The following is a 20,655-nucleotide window of genomic DNA, read 5'->3' on the forward strand; positions in this document are numbered from 1 at the left end:
TCGGCCATAGATCTGAGGGTCTATCTCCGAATTCTCAATTCAATTCCATTGATCTATATGTCTATCTTTGTGCCAGTACCATGCTGTTTTGGCAACTGTGGCTTTATAATAAGCTTCAAATTCAGGGAGTGTAAGTCCTCCCACTTCGTTTTTCTTTTTTAGACTGTCTCTAGCAATTCGAGGCATCTTCCCTTTCCAAATAAATTTGATAACTAGCTTTTCCAAGTCTGCAAAGTAGGTTGTTGGAATTTTGATTGGGATTGCATTGAATCTGTAGATGAGTTTGGGTAGAATTGACATCTTAATGACATTTAGCCTTCCTATCCATGAACATGGAATATTTTTCCATCTTTTAAGGTCCCCTTCTATTTCTTTTAGTAGAGTTATGTAGTTTTCTTTGTATAGGTCTTTTACATCTTTGGTTAATTTGATTCCTAGGTACTTGATTTTTTTAGTTGCTGTTGAAAATGGTATCTTTTTCTTGAGTGTCTCTTCAGTTTGTTCATTTCTAGCATATAGAAACATTACTGACTTGTGTGCATTAATCTTGTATCCCGCTACTTTGCTAAATTTGTTTATTAGCTCTAGTAGGTGTATCGTTGATTTCTCAGGGTTTTCTAGATATAAGATCATATCATCTGCAATCAATGACAGTTTTACTTCTTCTTTTCCAATTTGGATGCCTTTTATTTCTTTGTCTTGCTGGATTGCCCTGGCTAGCACTTCCAGCACAATGTTGAATAACAGTGGTGACAGCGGGCATCCTTGTCTTGTTCCTGATCTTAGAGGGAAGGCTTTCAGTCTCTCACCATTGAGTACTATGCTGGCTGTGGGTTTTTCATATATGCTCTTTATCATGTTGAGGAAGTTTCCTTCAAGTCCTACCTTTTGAAGTGTTTTTATCAAAAAGGGATGTTGGATTTTGTCAAATGCTTTTTCAGCATCTATTGAAATGATCAATTGATTTTTCCCTTTCGAGTTTTTAATGTGTTGTAATACATTGATTGTTTTTCTTATGTTGAACCATCCTTGCATGCCTGGAATGAACCCCACTTGGTCATGGTGTATGATTTTTTTAATGTGTCTTTGGATTTGGTTTGCAAGTATTTTGTTGAGGATTTTTGCATCTATATTCATTAGGGAGATTGGCCGGTAGTTTTCCTTTTTTGTAGCATCTTTGCCTGGCTTTGGTATTAGATTGATGTTACCTTCATAAAATGAGTTAGGTAGTGTTCCATTTTCTTCAATGTTTTGAAAGAGTTTGAGTAAGATTGGTGTCAGTTCTTTCTGGAAAGTTGGGTAGAATTCCCCTGTGAAGCCATCTGGCCCTGGGCATTTATTTGTGGGAAGATTTTTGATGACTGATTGGATCTCTTTGGTTGTGATGGGTTGGTTGAGGTCTTCTATTTCTTCTCTGGTCAGTCTAGGTTGTTCATATGTTTCCAGGAAATTGTCCATTTCTTCTACATTATCCAGTTTGTTGCCATACAGTTGTTCATAATATCGTCTTATAATTTTTTTAATTTCTTCAGGATCTGCAGTTATGTCACCTTTTTCATTCATTATTTTGTTTATATGGGTCTTCTCTCTTTTTGATTTTGTCAGTCTAGCTAGGGGCTTGTCAATCTTGTTGATCTTCTCAAAGAACCAACTTTTGGTGATATTTATCCTATTGTTTTTTTGTTCTCTATGTCATTTATTTCTGCTTTAATCCTTGTTATTTCTTTTCTTCTACTTGGTTTAGGATTGGTTTGCTGTTCATTTTCTAGCTTCTTCAGTTGATCCATTAGTTCTTTGATTTTGGCTCTTTCTTCCTTTTTAATATATGCGTTTAGTGCTATAAATTTCCCCCTTAGCACTGCTTTTGCTGCATCCCATAGGTTTTGGTATGTTGTGTTCTCATTTTCATTCGTCTCTATATATTTAGCAATTTCTCTTCCTATTTCTTCTTTAACCCACTGATTGTTTAGGAGTGTGTTGTTTAACCTCCAGGTATTTGTGAATTTTCTAAGTCTCTGATGGTTATTGACTTCTAATTGTATTCCATTGTGGTCAGAGAATGTGCTTTGAATAATTTCAATCTTTTTAAATTTATTGAGGCTTGTTTTATGTCCCAGCATATGATCTATTCTGGAGAAAGTTCCATGAGCACTAGAAAAGTATGTGTATCCTGGTGATTTGGGATGTAATGTCCTGTAGATGTCTGTTAAATCTAATTCATTTATCAGATTGTTTAGGTTTTCAATTTCCTTATTGGTCTTCTGTCTGGTTGATCTATCTATAGGAGAGAGTGATGTGTTGAAGTCTCCCACAATTATTGTGGAAACATCAATTGCTTCCTTTAGTTTTGCCAGTGTTTCTCTCATGTATTTTGTGGCACCTTGATTGGGTTCATAGACATTTACGATTGTTATTTCTTCTTGCTGAATTGCCCCTTTTATTAGTATGTAGTGGCCTTCTTTGTCTCTCAAAACATTCCTGCATTTGAAGTCTATTTTATCTGAGATTAATATTGCTACACCTGCTTTCTTTTGGCTGTAGCTTGCATGAAATATTTTTTTCCATCCTTTCACTTTCAGTTTCTTTGTGTCCCTGTGTCTAAGATGAGTCTGTTGTATCCAACATATTGTTGGTTCATTTTTTTTGATCCATTCTGCGAATCTATATCTTTTAATTGGGGAGTTTAATCCATTTACATTCAACGTTAAAACCGTGAAGGCATTTCTTAAGTCGGCCATCTTATCCTTTGGTTTATGTTTGCCATATTTTTCCCTCTCTCTATTAATATCCTTTATTGTACCCATACCGAATCTCTTTAGTACTGAACCTTTCTCCAAGTCTCTCTGTCCTGTCTTTGTTTCTCTGTCTGTAGGGCTCCCTTTAGTATCTCCAGTAGGGCAGGTCTCTTGTTAGCAAATTCTCTCAGCATTTGTTTGTCTGTGAAAAATTTAAGCTCTCCCTCAAATTTGAAGGAGAGCTTTGCTGGATAAAGTATTCTTGGCTGGAAATTTTTCTCACTCAGAATTTTAAATATATTGTGCCACTGCCTTCTTGCCTCCATGGTGGCTGCTGAGTAGTCACTTCTTAGTCTTATGCTGTTTCCTTTGTATGTGGTGAATTGCTTTTCTCTTGCTGCTTTCAGAACTTGCTCCTTCTCTTCTGTGTTTGACAGTGTGATCAGAATATGTCTCGGAGTGGGTTTATTTGGATTTATTCTATTTGGAGTTCGCTGAGCATTTATGATTTGTGTATTTATGTTGTTTAGAAGATTTGGGAAGTTTTCCCCAACAATTTCTTTGAATACTCTTCCTAGACCTTTACGCTTTTCTTCCCCTTCTGGGACACCAATGAGTCTTATATTTGGACGTTTCATATTATCTACCATATCCCTGAGGTCCATTTCGATTTTTTCAATTTTTTTCCCCAATCTTTCTTTTATGCTTTCATTTTCCATTCTGTCATCTTCCAGGTCACTGATTCGTTGTTCAACTTCCTCTAGTCTTGTACTATGAGTGTCCAGAATCTTTTTAATTTGGTCAACAGTTTCTTTAATTTCCATAAGATCATCCATTTTTTTATTTAGTCTTGCAATGTCTTCTTTATGCTCTTCTAGGGTCTTCTTGATTTCCTTTATCTCCCGTACTATGGTCTCATTGTTCATGTTTAGTTCTTTGAGTAGCTGCTCTAGGTGCTGTGTCTCTTCTGGTCTTTTGATTTGGGTGCTTGGGCTTGGGTTATCCATATCGTCTGGTTTTTTCATATGCTTTATAATTTTCTGTTGTTTTTGGCCTCGTGGCATTTGCTGAACTTGATAGGATTCTTTTAGGGTTTGTAGACCTATTGAAGTCCTTATCTCTAATTTATCAGATCTACAGCTTCGTGGAGTACACTTTCTCTAACTAACCAGCAGGTGGCGTCCACGAGCCACCTGTTCTCCACAAGCCAGGTCTCCCCTGCTTAGCCTTTTTGGTGAGTGGGGGAGTGAGTCTTGTGGGGCCCAATTGGTGTACCAAGCTTGCGTGTGTAGTTGGTGTTGCCTGCCCTGTATGTGGGGCGTGTTTCTGGGAAGTCGGGGAGGGGGGGGTGGCCCTAACAATCAAATCTCCCTGATGATCCTAGAGTTTTAAAGCTGCTGCAATAGTCTAATCCTTCAGTTCAGTCCTGCCACAGTTTGTCTCTGCCACTGACCCACAAGTCTTTGGTATTGGAGTATGGCTCCTGAGACTTGCAAGTGGGCCCCTCTTCCAGGCTGTGCACCCCAGGTCCTCTGTTGAGGGATGACTGTGCTATGTCACAGGTGAGTGCCATCCCCCCAGGGCAGTTCTGGGCTGCTGGGCTGTGTAGGGAGGCTCCCAGTCTGCTCAAATGATGACTGAATGGGGCTTTGTTAATTCACACTGCTCCACCTTCCCAGCTCTGGGACAATCAGCTGAGGTTGCAGGGAAGGCTAATGTCCACGCCCAGTTTTGTGGTGTGTGCCTGTTATTTGAAGCACTTACGTCACACTGGGTTGTCTGGGGCAGCTCTGGGCTATGGGGCTGGCGATGGGCAGGAGTGTTTCCTGTCCACCAGGATGGTGGCTGTGAGCGGACACCCCCCTTTTCTTGGGAAGTTGTGGTGTTTAGTGAATTTTCTCAGCCACTGGATTATTGCCTTTTGTCTCAGAGCTCTCTTAGTTCTGCTCTTGACTTGACGTGCCCAAATTGCAATTCTTTGAAGCTTTCTGTATTGGGCTTCTTAGAGTAATTGTTTTACAAAAAGAAAAAAGGAAAAAAAAAAAAGGCCCTCCTCAGAGATCTAATGGGTTATTGAAATGCTAAGAGACAAAGCAATTAGGACCATTAAGGAAAGGTCCACAGGGCAGAGAGATCAGCTTTTCTTCGGGATTTGCATATGCGCCTCAGGGCCTGAGCTCTGCCCTTCCCCTTTCTATGTTCACCAGAACTCCAAAAATCCTCCGCTTTTATTTTGGAGTTTTTTGTGTTTTTTTTTTCTATGTCTGTTCCTCTCTGCTGGGCTGGCTGCTCTCAGATTCTCTGGTGTCTGGTCTTAGTCTATCTATGGTTGGAGTTGGGATCAGTAGAATGAGTTTCCGATAAGGGCTGCCACTGCAGTTCTCCCTTCTCTTTCCCGGAGCTGAGAGCCCCTCCTCCCACGGGACTGAGCCTGGCAGGGAGGGGTGCGGGTCCCCTGGCCGCAAAAACTTACAGATTTCGCTGATCTCAGCAGTTCCACGTTTTCATGAGTGTTGTATGAAGTATGCCCAAAGTCAGATTGCTCTGTGGTGTCCAGTCCACGCAGTTCCTGGCTTTTTACCTACTTTCCTGGAGGAGTAACTAAAACTTACAGCTCACCAGTCTGCCATCTTGCCCCGCCTCTTGGTCAATTGACTTTTGACAATACTCTCAAGTCCACTCAACTGGGTGAAGAATGGTCTCTTCAATAAATGGTGTTGGGAGAATTTGATATCCATAACCACACACACACACAAAAGGAGGTCCCCCATCTCACACCCTATAAAAAATTAACTCAAAACTGATTGATTTGGTTTGCTAAAGCTGTTGGAATGAAATAAACCAGAAATAGGTTGGCTTTTACAATGGGGATTTACTGGTTTACAAATTTACAATTCGAAGGCCATGAAAATGTCCCAATTAAGGCACCAACAGGATGATACCTTCTCTGAAGAAAGGCTGCTAGCATCCAGGGTTCCTCTGTCAGATAGGCACATGGCCAGTGTCTGCTGGTCCTCTGCTCCTGGGTTCCATGGCCTTCAGCTTCCGATTCCAGTGGCTTTCTCTCTGAGAGTCTGTGGGTCCTCTCTTAGGATCTCTGGGGCTATTTCCTTTATCCCTCTCTGGGTGTTTCTCTCTGAGCTCTTTGGGCTCTTTCTGTCCTTATCCTCTCATAAAGGACTCCCAGAGAAAGGATTAAGACCCTCTTTTAATTGGGTGGGTCACATTTCAATTGAAATAACCTAATCAAAAGGTACTACCCACAATAGGTCTGCACCCACAAGAATGGATTAAAATAAAATGCCTTTTCTGGGGTACATAACAGCTTTAAACCAGCAAACTCCACCCTCTGGATCCCAATAAAATATGTTCTTTCCATATGCAAAATATATTCATTCCATCACAATATCACAAAAGCCTTAAATCATTTTAGTAACTATTAAGTACAAAGTCTCATCAAAATCAGTTACAGGTATGGTCTGTCCTAAGGCAAAGTTCTCTTCTGGCTGTGGATCTGTGAAACTTAGAACAAGTTATCTGCTTCCAATATACAAAGGAGGGACAGTTATAGGCTAAATTTCCCATTTCTATATGGAGAAATTGAAAGGAAAACAGGGGTCACCAGACTCTAACTGTTCCAAAAAACTGCACAGCATACTTCATTAGATTTCAAAGTCTGAGAATCATCTATAGAATGACATTTTACCCTCAGGGCTTGAGAGTGTGGCAGTCCCACCCTCTCCAAGGGCTTACACAGAGGCCCTACTCTCTCCAAACACTGGTGTGAGGGTGCCAATGTTTCTAAACATTAGGGATACCACCATGTTCTCAGCCTCATCCTCCTCAAGCATCTGGGTGACATCCGGACTCTCTGCCATCTTCAGGGCACACACCCCATCCCCTTAGAACACAGGGGTGGTGGCGAGCCTCTCCCCAGTCCCCAGGGAATGTGCTCCACCCTCTCTGAGGCCCAAGGCAGCAGCACTCTTCCTGAATAACAGGGTGGCCAAGCTCCCCTCAATCCTCCAGGCATCTGAGAGCCATGGGGTGGTAACACTCTTCCTGAACAACAGGGCCCACCCTCTGCAAATTCTGGGACAAACTCATCCTTTCACATACATGGGTGGGTCCACTCTCCTGGCCTGAGGCATCTTTCCTGTAGACCTTGGCTTCCATGGTTTTGCTTTTGAAGTCATTTTTCCTTCAATCTGTCCCTTTTCTGTCCATTTTAGTCCAGACTGGCAGTGATGCCATCATACAGATCTTGCAAAATACTTGCTGCTTTCACATGCAGCACGCAGGGGTCCCAACCATCAGACAATAGGACTTTCCACAAATCTTTTTTGGATAATTCCATCTCCAATCCTGACTCACACTCAAATAGCTGGCTGGTTCTATGTTCTATTAAATCATCAGGAGAGACACTATTCTCTGGGGACTCATTTTCTGGAAGCCCAGAGTTTTCCAAACCATCAATTTCTGGTTTCTTTGTAACCAGTTCTCAGTTTATCCCTTCCTCTCAAATTTTACTATATGCTCCAAGGAGAAGCCAGGTTGCATTTTCCACATTTAGTTTGGAAATTTTCTTGGCTAAATATTCTAGCTCATCACTTTTATATTCTACCTTCAATCTGACATCAGGACTCAATTTTGCCAAACTGTCACTTTAAAACAAGGGTCACCTTTCTTCTTGTTTGTAATGATACATTTATCATTTCTGTTTAAGACCTCATTGGAAGAACCTCTGGCATCCATATTTCAACCAATGGGCTCTTCAAAGCAATCTAGGCCTTTTCGGTCAAGCTTCTCACAATTCTTCCAGAATCTCCCCCTTATCTATTTATAAAGCCATTCCAGGATTTTTGGTATTTGCAAATTGCAGCACCTCACTTCTCTGGTACCAAAGCTGTTTCAGTTTGCTAAATCTGGACTCTGAAGACAGGTTGCTGTCACTCAGGTTTCCTCTGTCACATGGGAAGGCACACGGCCAATGTCTGCTGGTCCTTCGCTCCTGAATCTCATTTTTTTCAGCTTCTGGTTCCAGTTGCCTCCTTTCTGAGCTTCTGTGGATCCTCTCTTAGTGTCTCTGGGGCTTTTCTCTCCAAGCTCTCTGGGTGTTTCACTTTCTGAGCTCTTTGGCTATTTTCTGTCTTTTATTGTCTCATAAAGGACTCCAGTAAATGATTAAGACTCACCTTGCATTAGGTGGATCACATCTCAATTGAAACAACCTAATCAAAAGTTCCCACACATGATATGTCTGCACCTATAAAAATGGATTAAAAGAACATGTCCTTTTCTGGGGTACATAACAGCTTCAAACCAGTACATGGATCAAAGACATAAATATAAGAACCAGTACCATAAAACTCCTAGAAAAAAATAAGGGAGACATCTTCAAGATTTAGTGATAAGTGGTAGTTAGTTTCTTAGACTTTACACCCAAAGCACAACCAACAAAAGAAAAAACAGATAAATGGGAACTCCTCAAAATCAAACATTCAGTGCTTCAAAGGACTTTATCAAAAGGGCGAAAAGGCATCTGACTCAATGGGAGAAATATCTGGAAACCACATTATCCAATAAGAGTTTGATATCCAGAATATATAAAGAAATCCTACAAATCAACAATAAAATGACAACCCAATTAAAAATGAGTAAAAAACATGAATAGACACTTTTCCAAAGAGGAAATAGAGATGGTTAAAAAGCACATGAAAATATGCTCCGCTTCACTAGCTATTAGGGAAATGCAAATCTAAACCACAATGAGATATCATCTCACACCTATTATAAAGGCCACTATTAGACAGGAAACTACAAGTGTTGGAGAAGATGTCAAGAAACTGGAACACTTATTCACTGCTGGTGGGAGTGTAAAATGGAACAGCTGCTGTGGAGGACAGTTTGGTGGTTCCTCAGGAAGCTAAGTATAGAGTAACCTTATGACCTCCCAATCCTGCTACATGGGATATACCCAGAAGATCTGAAAGCAGGGCAAACAGACATTTGCACACTGATGTTCACAGTGGCATTATTCATGATTGTCAAAATATGGAAACAACCCAAGTGTCCATCAACAGATGAATGGATAAACATAATGTGGCATATATAACGATGGAAAATTATTCAGCAGTAAGAAGGAATGATGTTCTGAAGCATATGGCAACATGGATGAACCCTGAGATCATTATGTTAAGTGAAATAAGTCAGACACAAAAGGACACATATTGTATGATCTCACTGATCTGAACTACTTACAATATAAAAACTCATAAACAGAAACTATAGAATATAGGCTACCAGGATATGAAATGAGACTAAAGAATGGAGAGCGGTTGCTTAATATTTTAACTAGGTTGAACTTAAATGTTTATAAATGGATAGAGGTGATGGTAGCACTTATTGGGAGAATGATTAACAGTACTGAATGGTGTGTGAATGTGGTGGAAAGGGGGAAGTTTAGAGTCATGTATGTTATCAGAAGGAAAGTTGGAGGTTAAAGCCTGGAAGTGTATTACTGCACAGTGACTCTTGTGATAGACAGCGTCTGTGATTAATTGTACAAATATAAATAAGTTCTTTCATGAACTAGAAAAAATGTAAGACACTATGAGAAGGTGTTAATTATAGAGGGGTATATGGGTAAAATGGTACCTATTGCAAATTATAGACTATAGTTAACAGTAATATTTTAGCATTCTTTAATCAACAGTAACAAAAGTACCATATCAATACTATGGGTCAATAATAGGGAAGGATAAAGGATATGGGAGGATGTGGATTTTTTTTTATACTTTTATTTTTTCTGGAGTAATGAAAAATATTCTAAAATTGATCATGGGGATGTATACACAACTAAACGATGATACCGTGGGCCAGAGATTGTATACTTCTGGTGGTTTGCATGGTGTGTGTATATATCTGAATAAAACTGCATTTAAAAAAAAAGAAGGAAGAATCAAAATCAAAGACCAAACTCCACACCTGGAGGAACTAGAAAAAGAAGATCATACTACAAGCAGAGGAAAGAAGTAATAAAGATTAGAGCAGAAATAAATGAAATTGAGAATAAAAACCAACAGAAAGAATTAACAAAATCAAAAGTTTGTTCTTTAAAATGATCAATGAAATTGACAACCTTTAGTTAGATTGACAAAGAAAAAATTAGAGAGGATGCAAATAATAAAATCAGAAATGAGAGGGGCCCATAGAAATAGAAATGATAATAGGAGGATACTATGAACAACTATATGCTAACAAACTAGATAACTTAGATGAAAATGAACAAATTCCTAGAAACACACAAACAATCTACACTGACTGTAGAAGAAACGGAAGGTCTCAACAAAACAATTAGAAGTAAAAAGACTGAATTAGTCATCAAAAGTCTCCCACCAAAGAAAAGCCCAGGACAAGATGGTTTCACAGGTGAATTCTATCAAATGTTCCAAGGAGAATTAATGCTAATTGTTTTCAAATTCTTCCAGAATATGGAAGAGGATTGAACACTACCTAACTCATCCTATGAGGCCAATATGTCTCTAATACCAAAGCCAGATAAAGGCATCCCAAGAAAAGAAAATTACAATTTTCCTTATGAATATAGAAGCAAAAATCCTTAGTAAAATATTAGGAAATCAAATCCATCAGCACATTAAAAGAATTATACACCATGATCAAGTGGGATTTATCCTAAATATGCAAGAGTGGTATGGCATAAGAAAATTCATTAACGTGATAGACCATATTAACAGACTGAAGGGAAAAAACACATGATCATCTCAATTGATGCACAAAGGCCTATGACAAAATCCAGCATTCTTTCTTGACAAAAACACTTAGAAAAATAGAGCAGAATAGAAGGAAACTTCCTCAACACGATAATGGGCATATATGAAAAACCTACTGGTAACATCCTACTCAATGGTGAAAAAACTTAGTTTTCACCCTAAGATAAGAGGAAGACAAGGATTCCCACGGTCACCAGTGCTATTAAATCTTGTATGTGAAGTTCTAGCCAGAGCAATTAGGCAAGAAAAAGAAATAAAAGTCATCCAAATTGGAAGGGAAGAATAAAATTTCACTATATGCAGATGACACGATCCTATATTTAGAAAGTCCTGACAAACAACAATAAATCTACTAGAGCTAATAAAAGAGTTCAGAAAAGTGGCTGGATACAAGATCAACATGCAAAAATCAGTAGTATTTCTATATACTAGTAATAGCTATCCGAGAAGGTAATCAACAAAAAAACCTCCATTTTCAATAGCAACTAAAAGAATCAAATATCTAGGAATAAACTTAACCAAGGATATAAAGGACTTATACACAGAAAACTACAAAACTTTGGTAAAGAAATCAAGGAAGATCTAAACCCATGCTCATGGATTGGAAGACTAAATATTAAGATATAAATTCTACCAAAATTGATCTACAGATTTCATGCAATCCAAGTCAAAATTCCAACAGTCTCCTTTACAGAAATGGAAAATCCAATCATGAAATTTATTTGGAAAGTTAAGGGGCCCCAACTAGCCAAAACCATCTTGAAAAAGAACCAAGTTGGAGGACTCATTACAAAGCTACAGTGGTTAAAACAGCAGGGTACTGGGACAAGGATATATATATATATATATATCCCAATGGAACTGTATTAAGAGTTTGGTATATCAGAAATAGACCCTCACATCTGTGGCTAATTGCTTCTTTACAAGGCTTCCAAACCCACTCAATTGGGAAAGAAAACCTCTTCAACACATATGCCAGGAGAACTGGATATCCATGTGCAAAAGAATGAAGGGGGACCACTATCTCACACCATATACAAAAATAAACTCACAGAATCATTTCAATTGACCCAGAAAAGACATTTTACAAAATACAATATCCTTTCATTTTAAAAGCACACAGCAAACTAGGACTAGAAGGTAATTTACTCAACATTAGAAAGGACATATATGAAAAAAACACAGCTAGCATTATGCTCAATGATGAAAGATTGAAAGCCTTCCCCCTGAGGTCAGGGACAATACTAAGATGCTTGTTTTCACCACTTCTATGCAGCATTGTATTCAAATTTCTAGCCAGAGCAATTAGGCAAGGAAAAGAAATAAAACACATCCAAATTGGAAAGGAAGAAGCAAACTATCTCTCTTTGCAGATGGCATGATTCTTTATGTAGAATATCCTAAAGAATTCACAAGAAAACTGCCAGACCTAAAAAGTGAATTCAGCAAAATTTTCTGTATATCAGCAATGAATATCCTGAAATGGAAATAACTTTTAAAAAATAAAAAACCTAGAAATAAATCTAACCAAGGAGATGATGGACTTGTACACTAAAAACTACAAAATCCTGCTGAAGTAAATTAAATAAGACCATAACAAATGGTAAAACACCTGTGTTCATGGATTGGAAAATTTGATGTTGTTAAGATACCAGTACCAGCCAAAGCAATCTGCAGATTCAATGCAATACATATAAAAATCCCAGTAGACTTTTCTAGCAAATGGAAAAACTAATCTTCAAACTCATACAGAAACATAAGAGGTCCCAAATGGCCAAAACAATATTGGAAAAGAACGACAAATTTAGAGGTATCACACTTCCCTATTTCTAAATATACTACAAAGACATAGTATTTAAAACACTGCGATATTGTTATAAGGATAGGAATATACAGAAATGGAATAGAATTGAGAGTTCAGAAAGAAACTTCCACATCTACAGCCAACTGATTTTTCACAAGGGTACCAAATACATTAACTGAGGAAAGAATGATTTCTTTAACAAATGGTGCTGGGAAAACTGGATATCCACATGCAAATTATTTGGTCACTGTGCCAGTTTTAACGTATTATGTCCCCCAGAAAAAGCCATATTCTTTGATGCAATCTCGTGTGGCAGACATTTTAGTGCCGATTAGACTGGAATCCTTTGAGTGTTTCCATGGAGATGTGACCCACCCAGCTGTAGGTGATAACTCTGATGAGATAATTTCCATGGAGATGTGGCCCTGCCCACTCAGCATGGACCTTGATTAGTTTACTGGAGCACTATATAAGCTCAGACAGAAGGAGCAAGCTTGCTACAGCCAAAAGGGACACTTTGAAGAATGCACAGAAGCTGAGAGTAGCTGCAGATGAGAGACAGTACCAAACATAGAAAGAATTAGTAACTGCTCAAACTCTTCAAAAAAATTGAAGAGGAGAGAAAGCTACCTGAGGAGAGAAAGCTACCTAACTCATTCTATGAAGTCAACATCACCCTAATACCAAAGTCAGACAAAGATACTACAAAATATATTACAGATCAATCTCTTTAATGAATATAGATGTAAAAACCCTCAAGAAAATACTCACAAATTAAATCCAGCAGCACATTAAAAGAATTATACACCATGAGCAAGTAGGATTTATTCCAGGTATGCAAGGCTGGTTCAACACAAGAAAATCAATTAATGTAATACACTACATCTACAAATCAAAGTGGAAAAACTACACAATCATCTTGATTGGTGCAGAAAAGGCAGTTGACAAATTTCAACTTTGTTTCTTGATGAAAATATCCAACAGGATAGGAATAGAAGGGACCTTCCTCAATATGATAGAGGCAATACATGAAAAATCCACAGCTAACATAATACTCAATGGGGAAATACTGAAAGGTTACCCTCTAAGATCAAGAACAAGACAAGGATGACCACTGTCCCCATTGTTATTCAAGATTGTGCTGGAAGCTCTAGCTAGAGCAATTTATCAAGAAAAAGAAATAAAAGACATTGAAATTGGAGAGGAAGAAGTAAAACTTTCACTCTTTGAAGATGATGTTATCCTATATGTAGAAAATCTGGAAGACTCTACAGAAAATCTACTAGAGCTAAGAAATGAATATAGCAAGTGGCAGGGTACAAGATCACCATGGAAGAATCAGTAGTGTTCCTATATACACCAGTAATGAGCAACAGGAGGAGGAAATCAGGAAGAAAATTCCATTTACAATAGCAACCAAAAGAATCAAATATTTAGGAATAAACTTAACCAAGGCCACAAAAGACCTATACACAGAAAACTATAAGAAATTGTTAAATAAATAATAGAGGACCTAAATAAATGGAAGGACACACCACGTTCATGGATTGGAAGACTAAATATAGTTAGGATGTCAATTCTACCTAAATTGAATTATAGATTCAATGCAATATCAATTAAAATCCAAACAACTTACTTGGCAGAAATAGAAAAACCAATAACCAAATTTACTTGGAAGGGCAGGGTACCCCTAATAGCCAAACATATTTGAGAAAGAGGAATGCAATGGGTGGTCTCACACTACCTGACTTTAAAGCATATTACAAAGCAACAGTGGTCAAAAGAGCATGGTAGTGGCATAAAGAGAGATATACTGACCAATGGCATCAAATTGAGTGTTCAAAAATAGACTCTCTCATCTATGGACAATTGATCTTTGTAAGGCAGTGAAGCCAATGCAACTGGGACAGAGCAGGCTCTTCATAAACGGCATTTGGAGAACTGAATACCCATATCCAAAAGAATGAAACAGGACTCCTATCTCACACCTTATACAAAAAATTAACTCAAAATGGATCAAAGGCCTAAACATTAGAGCTAAGACCATAAAACTTTTAGAAGAAAATGTAGGGAAATATTGTAGAGATCTGGTGATAGGAAGTGGTTTCACAGAAATTACATCCAAAGCATGAGCAATCAAAGAATAATTAGATAAATGGGATCTAATTGAATACTTTTGTGCATCAAAGGACTTTGCCGGAAAAGTGAAAAGGCATACGTAATGGGAGACAATATTTGGAAACCACATATCAGATAAGGGTTTAATATCCAGAATATATAAAGAGATTCTACAACTCAACAACAAAAAGACATAAATCCCAATTTTAAAAATGGCCAAAGACATGGACAGATGCTTTTCTGAAGAGGAAAAACAAAAGGCTCAAAAACATGAAAAGATGCACAACTTCACTGGCTATTAGGAAAATGCAAATCAAAACCACAATGAGATATCATCTCACCCCTACTAAAAAAAATCAGAAAGTTACAAGTGTTGTAGAGGATGTGGAGAAAGAGGCATACTTATTCACTGTTGGTGGGAATATAGAATGGTGCAGTCACTCCAGAAGGCAGTGTGGCGGTTCTTCAGGAAGCTAAGTATAGAATTGCCATATCATCCAGCAATCCCTTTTGTGAGGTATATACTCAATGGAACCAAAAGCTAAGGCACAAACGGACATTTGTAAACCAATGTTCTTAGTGGCATTATTCAGGATTGCGAAGAGATGAAAACAGCCCAAATGTCTATCAACAGATGAGTGAATAAACAAACTGTGGTATATACCTATGATGGAATATTACACAGCTGTAAGACAGAATAAAGTCATGGAGCATATAACAGCATGGATGAACCCTGAGGACATTATGTGAGTGAAATTGGCCAGAAACAAAAAGACAAATACTATATGGTCTCACTAACATGAACCAATATCACTGAGCAAACTGCTGAGAACACAGGTTATCAGGAGATAGAGAGGGTAGTGATTGGGTATTTGATGCTGAAGGAGTATAGAATGTTCAACAAGATTGATTGTATGGATCCAGAAATGCACAGCACAATTGTATGTGATGGTAGCACAATACTGTAAGTACACTGAACAAAGATGACTGTGAGTTTAGTTGAAACAGGAAGGCTTAGGGGCATGTATGAAACCAGAACAAAAGATAGAAGATAAAGACTGGGACTGTATAACTTAGTGAAACCTATAGTGCTCAGTGATGGTGATTAAATGTACAAATATAAAAATGGTTTTAAATGAGGGAAAACAAATGAATCTCAACTCTTCAAGGTGCTGAAAATGGGATTGTACTGGGGAAAAAATATAATCAAAGCAAACCAGTAACATTTTAATATGCTTCCATTAATTGTAACACAGGCAATATACCAAAGCTAAATATCTGTAAGAGGGGGATATAAGGGAGGGGTATGGGATTCTTGTTGTTGATGCTGTTGTCTGACCTTTTTACTGCATTTTATTTTGTTTTAATTTTTATTTTTTTTAAATTATTCTTATTTTAATATTTTGGAGCAATGAACATCTTCTAGGGCTGAATGTGGTGATGAATGTACAATTATATGATGATACTGTGAAAAATTTATTATACACTGAGGATGTGAATTGCAGGGGAAAAAAATAAACAGAGGGATACAAGTGCTAGAGAAAATGTGGACAGAGGGATGTACGTATTCACTGTTGGTACGGAAGTAGAATGTTGCAGCCCATTCTTAGCTTTTTGTGGTTCCACAAGAAGCTAAGAATGGCATTGCAATAAAGTACTGCAACCCATTATTTGGTAAATACTTGGAAGAACTGAGAGCAGGGATACAAATGGATATTTGCACACTGGGGTATATGGTGGCAGTATTCATGATTTGTAATGGATGGAGGTGGCTAAGGGTACACTGACTGATGAACAGAATGGTGAACTGTGGTGTATGCATACAATAGAATATTGAACAGCTGCAAGAAGGAAAGAAATTGTGAGGTATCCAATAGGTTAATGGATCTTGAGGATGGCACTTTGAGTGAAACAAGCCAGAAATGAAAAGTCGAACATTATACCACCTCACCAACATGTACTAACTATAATGTGTAAACTCTGAGAATTGAATCCGAGAGCATAGGTTATCAGGAGAAGGCTTATTATAAGCTCCTACAGCAGTCATATCTATTCCTGAGTTGTAATGGTCATCTCTAAATTCTGAGATGCTGTGCTTTTGTGTATAAACTGCTTATTCCCTGGAACTTCAGGTATCTGTGTGACATCTAAGACTCAGAGCTACAGTTTGGCAGCTATGAATGTCAGTATTACCTCATACAGCAACTGTTCAAAAAGCTGAAAAAGAGGTCAGACTTCAACTGGAGATATGAATGAAGCGGATCTGGTTAGGACTAAGGCAAATCAGACTAAAGGGTAAAGGATGATATTGATGGTGTTTTAAAACTTCAACTTCTGTGTGAGACCAAAGGAAGAGATGTTTATTTGGTGCAAAATCTGTATTTTCCGTAGCACACTATATAATTTAACTTGTATGGTCAGTTTATTCAAACACTATAATTACATGAACTTTGAGTGTGATCTGGTTTGTTTGTACAAGTTAGTGTGAAGCCCGATACATCCCAATGTAATTTGGACAGAGAATAAAAATATACTTGCAAAGCCTCCTTGAGGGTCTGGGGAAAAATCTGGAAATAGTAAACTTCCCCACCTGAGGAATTATTGATATTCTTACAAGCATTGGGAACTACCAATTTAGAAGGCCGAGCCCTCGATCTTGGGGCTTGCCCTTATGAAGCTTGCTACTGTAAAGGAGAGTCCAGGCCTACTTATAATTGTGCCTAAGAGTCACCCCCAGAGAACCTCTTTCGTTGCTCAGATATGGCCTCTTTTCTCGAAGACAACTCAGCAGGTAAACTCACTGCCCTTCCCCCACTATGTGGGAAATGACTCCTGTGGGTGTAAATCTCCCTGGCAACATGGGACATGACTTCTGGGGATGAGCCTGAACTCGGTGTTGTGGGATGGAGAAAGCCTTCTTGACCAAAAGGGGGAAGGGAAGAGAAATGAAACTTAATAAAGTTTCAGTGGCTGAGAGATTTCAGATGGAGTCTGAAGGTTATTTTTAAGTGTTATATAGATATCCCTTTTTAGCTTTTAGTGTATTATAACCTGAAACTATTGAACTGCCATCCATTAGCTGTGATTCTTGAAGACGACTGTATAACTTATGATGATTGTATAACTACACAGTGTGACTGTGTGATTGTAAAAACCTTGTGGCTTCTACTCCCTTTATCTAGTGTATGGACAGAAGACTCGAAAAATGGGGACAAAAATTGAATGAATAATCGGGGGGGTGGGGGATGGGTGTTCTTTTTCACTTGTATTTTTATTCTTATTTAAGTTTTTTTGGAATAATGAACATGTTCAATAATTGTGGTGATGAATGCACAACTATATGATGATACTGTGAACAACTGATTGTACATTATGGATGACTGTATGATAAGGGAATATATCTCAATAAAACTGATTTTAAAAAAATACAAAGAAACAACCTAATGCTAAGTGAAAGAAGCCAGACAGGGAAGGTCACATGTTGCATGATTCCATTTATGAAATATCCAGATAGGCAAATCCTTAGATATGGAAAACATAGTAGTAGTCGCTAGAGGCTGAGGGGAAGTACAATAGAAAGGGACTGCTTAATGGGTACAAGGTTTTCTGTTGGGGTGATGAAAACATTTTGGAACTAGATAGTGGTGATGGTTGCACAGTGTTGAGACTGTAATGTCACTGAATTGAACACTTTAAAATAGTTAAAATGATAAATTTTATGTTATTTGTATTTACTACAATAAAAAATATTACATCTAATTTCAGGATACCTATATCCAGGATAGTACAAGGCCAGAGACATACATGAGGGAAAAGAACAAATTGGGTGTCTTGTCCTACCAGATAACAAGATTTAAATACAGCTGTATTAATTAATGGCCTGTGAACAAACCCTGGTTCATACAGATAGAAATAAATCAATGAAAGGACATCCCCAAAAGAGGTCTACACAGGCAAAGAATCTAGATTTATGGCAGAACCGACACTACATATTAGAGAAGAAAGGGTGAACTGTTTATCAAATGTTGCTGGGATAACTGACATACATTTGAAAAAACCCAAAATCAGTTTTGCTACCTTAAACCACACAAAAAATCAACCCCCACATAGAGCAAAGGAGAATAATTTTATGACTTTGGGATAGGAAATAATTTTTAATGACATATATCACAAACTATTAAGGAAAAGAGTGATGTTTTACTATGCTAAAATTAGGAACTGTCAAAAAGACATCATTAAAACTGCTAAAAGCTACAAACGGGGATTAGTTTGCAACATATTTGCAATTCACAAAAGGTAATTAGCAGGAATATATAAAGAACTCCTGTAATTCAACAGTGAAAAGATCAGAATACATTAACAGATTTTATAGAAGAGGAAACACATACGACTCATATTAATAACACATACTCAGCTTCATTAGTAATTGGGAAATTGCAGATTTAAATTGCCATGATATAATATTTCACACCCCTAATTTGGCACAAATTAAAGCTTATGATTACCAAATATTGGCCAGAATATAGAGCACTTTCTTCTGAAGGAACTGTAAATTTGTAGAACCACTTTGGAGTGTTTACATAACCTAGTCAGGTTGGATAGTCACAAACCCTATGACCAAAATAGCTCCCTTTCTAAGTAGGTACCATTGTACCATAGTGAAAGTCCTGCACATATACATCAGAAGACACATACAAAAATGTTCAGAAGTTGAGTCTGCCAGAAATAGAAAACGTTGGTTTGTAAGGTACCTATCTTACTTTTCAATGTATCACATTCTACCTCATGTTGGTACACAATTCTTTACCCATGAGTTTAGATTGGTTTTTTTGGTTGGTTGATTGGGATTCTTTGCTGTCTTGTAGTTTGTATGATCTTGTGCCTTGAGAGGACCCAACAACTAATAGTATCCATGATAATGTAATGAGAAAAATAAGCGTATCTATGAAATGGAGTTAATTTGGTAACACATGCTATTCACATGAGAGCCCTCAAAGGGCAAGGAAACAATTTTTATTTGCCTTTGTGCATTAAATTTTGTGTCAGACACATGGTAAGTGATCCAAAGAGTTAAATAAATGAATCAATGGATACATGCATCCATTCACTTGACTTCCTTCTCCCATCTTCATCTTCTAACCCTTCAAAAATGTTTCAAAACCAACCTCTACAGGGCACATTCTTAGATCTATCTTAACTTCAATCTGATGTCAGAGTATTTTAATCTATGTCCTTTCTCCATGTGAATACTGTGCTCTATTAATTTTCACTGCATGTTCTCTCAAGTTATGTTTTGATCATTGTGAACAATGATATTCATGTCCCAAGGTTAATGTCAGTTCTAGGGTGCAGGAACTATATTTCATAAATACCCAGCAGATACACAATAAGGATATTCTGATTAAATGTAAGAACTCTTTCTTTCAGTCAAGCAATTTCATTGATTTCTTCTTCACACACTTTAGATATTCCACACACACATTTTCAGATATTGCTAAACATTGGACTCTCCACATAGATATACAGAAGCCATATCAGTCTCAACCTTTCTAGGTGGATGGCTAGACAGATACCATACATGAGATGGCAAATAAAGGTCAGATGTATGATCCTATTTTGTTGTTAATCCTTTTTGGTTTTATCCTTTATAGTCTGTCCTATATTAAATTTCACCACTCACTTCATTTCTTTTCAAATCATTTAACATGAATATAGTTGTATTTAGAGTTAGAATATAAGCAGAGACTATATATGAGGTGATAACAAAAGTTTAGAAGGAGCTTCCAAATATAATCCTCTTTTAAGTCAATTCCCTTTTAGTCACTGAGATTCCTTCACAGGAGGAGTCTCAGACTCACCTTTATTGAAGAATGTGCTAATCATAAAGCTGAAGAATATTGAGATGATGGCAAAACACAGCAAAAAGACAAAGATGAGAGAGGGCTCACTGTTTTGGAGGACTGACACTGGTTCAATCTAGCAAAACAATCAAGAAACCAATTTAGTCATACTCTAAATGGTGTCACAGAAAAACAAAAGAGGAGAAATAAAATGTTCTTAAGTATTTTAATAGTCCTAGTGAAACCAATTGCAATGCTCAGTGAGACAGAGGGTTAACTGAACAATTCATCGCTTACAGAACACCCACCCAGCTAGGTTTAAAGTTTGGTTTGCTGAGAGACTAATCAGACTCTGAATTTCCACA

The 20,655-nt window shown here is 37.6% G+C and overlaps 1 protein-coding gene across 1 annotated transcript in view; it reads right to left on the bottom strand.

The window, feature by feature from the left end:
- The window catches only part of LOC119518036 (ATP-binding cassette sub-family A member 3-like), a 204,228-nt gene that overhangs the window by 129,538 nt on the left and 54,035 nt on the right, over positions 1-20,655 (bottom strand). Inside the window, exon 7 of the mRNA XM_037815141.1 lies at positions 20,309-20,426. Within this exon, the coding sequence (XP_037671069.1) occupies positions 20,309-20,426 (118 nt within the window). The remainder of the gene's footprint in view (positions 1-20,308; positions 20,427-20,655) is intronic.

This window comes from Choloepus didactylus, chromosome 21 (assembly GCF_015220235.1).
Source record: "Choloepus didactylus isolate mChoDid1 chromosome 21, mChoDid1.pri, whole genome shotgun sequence".
Taxonomy (NCBI): Eukaryota; Metazoa; Chordata; class Mammalia; order Pilosa; family Megalonychidae; genus Choloepus; species Choloepus didactylus.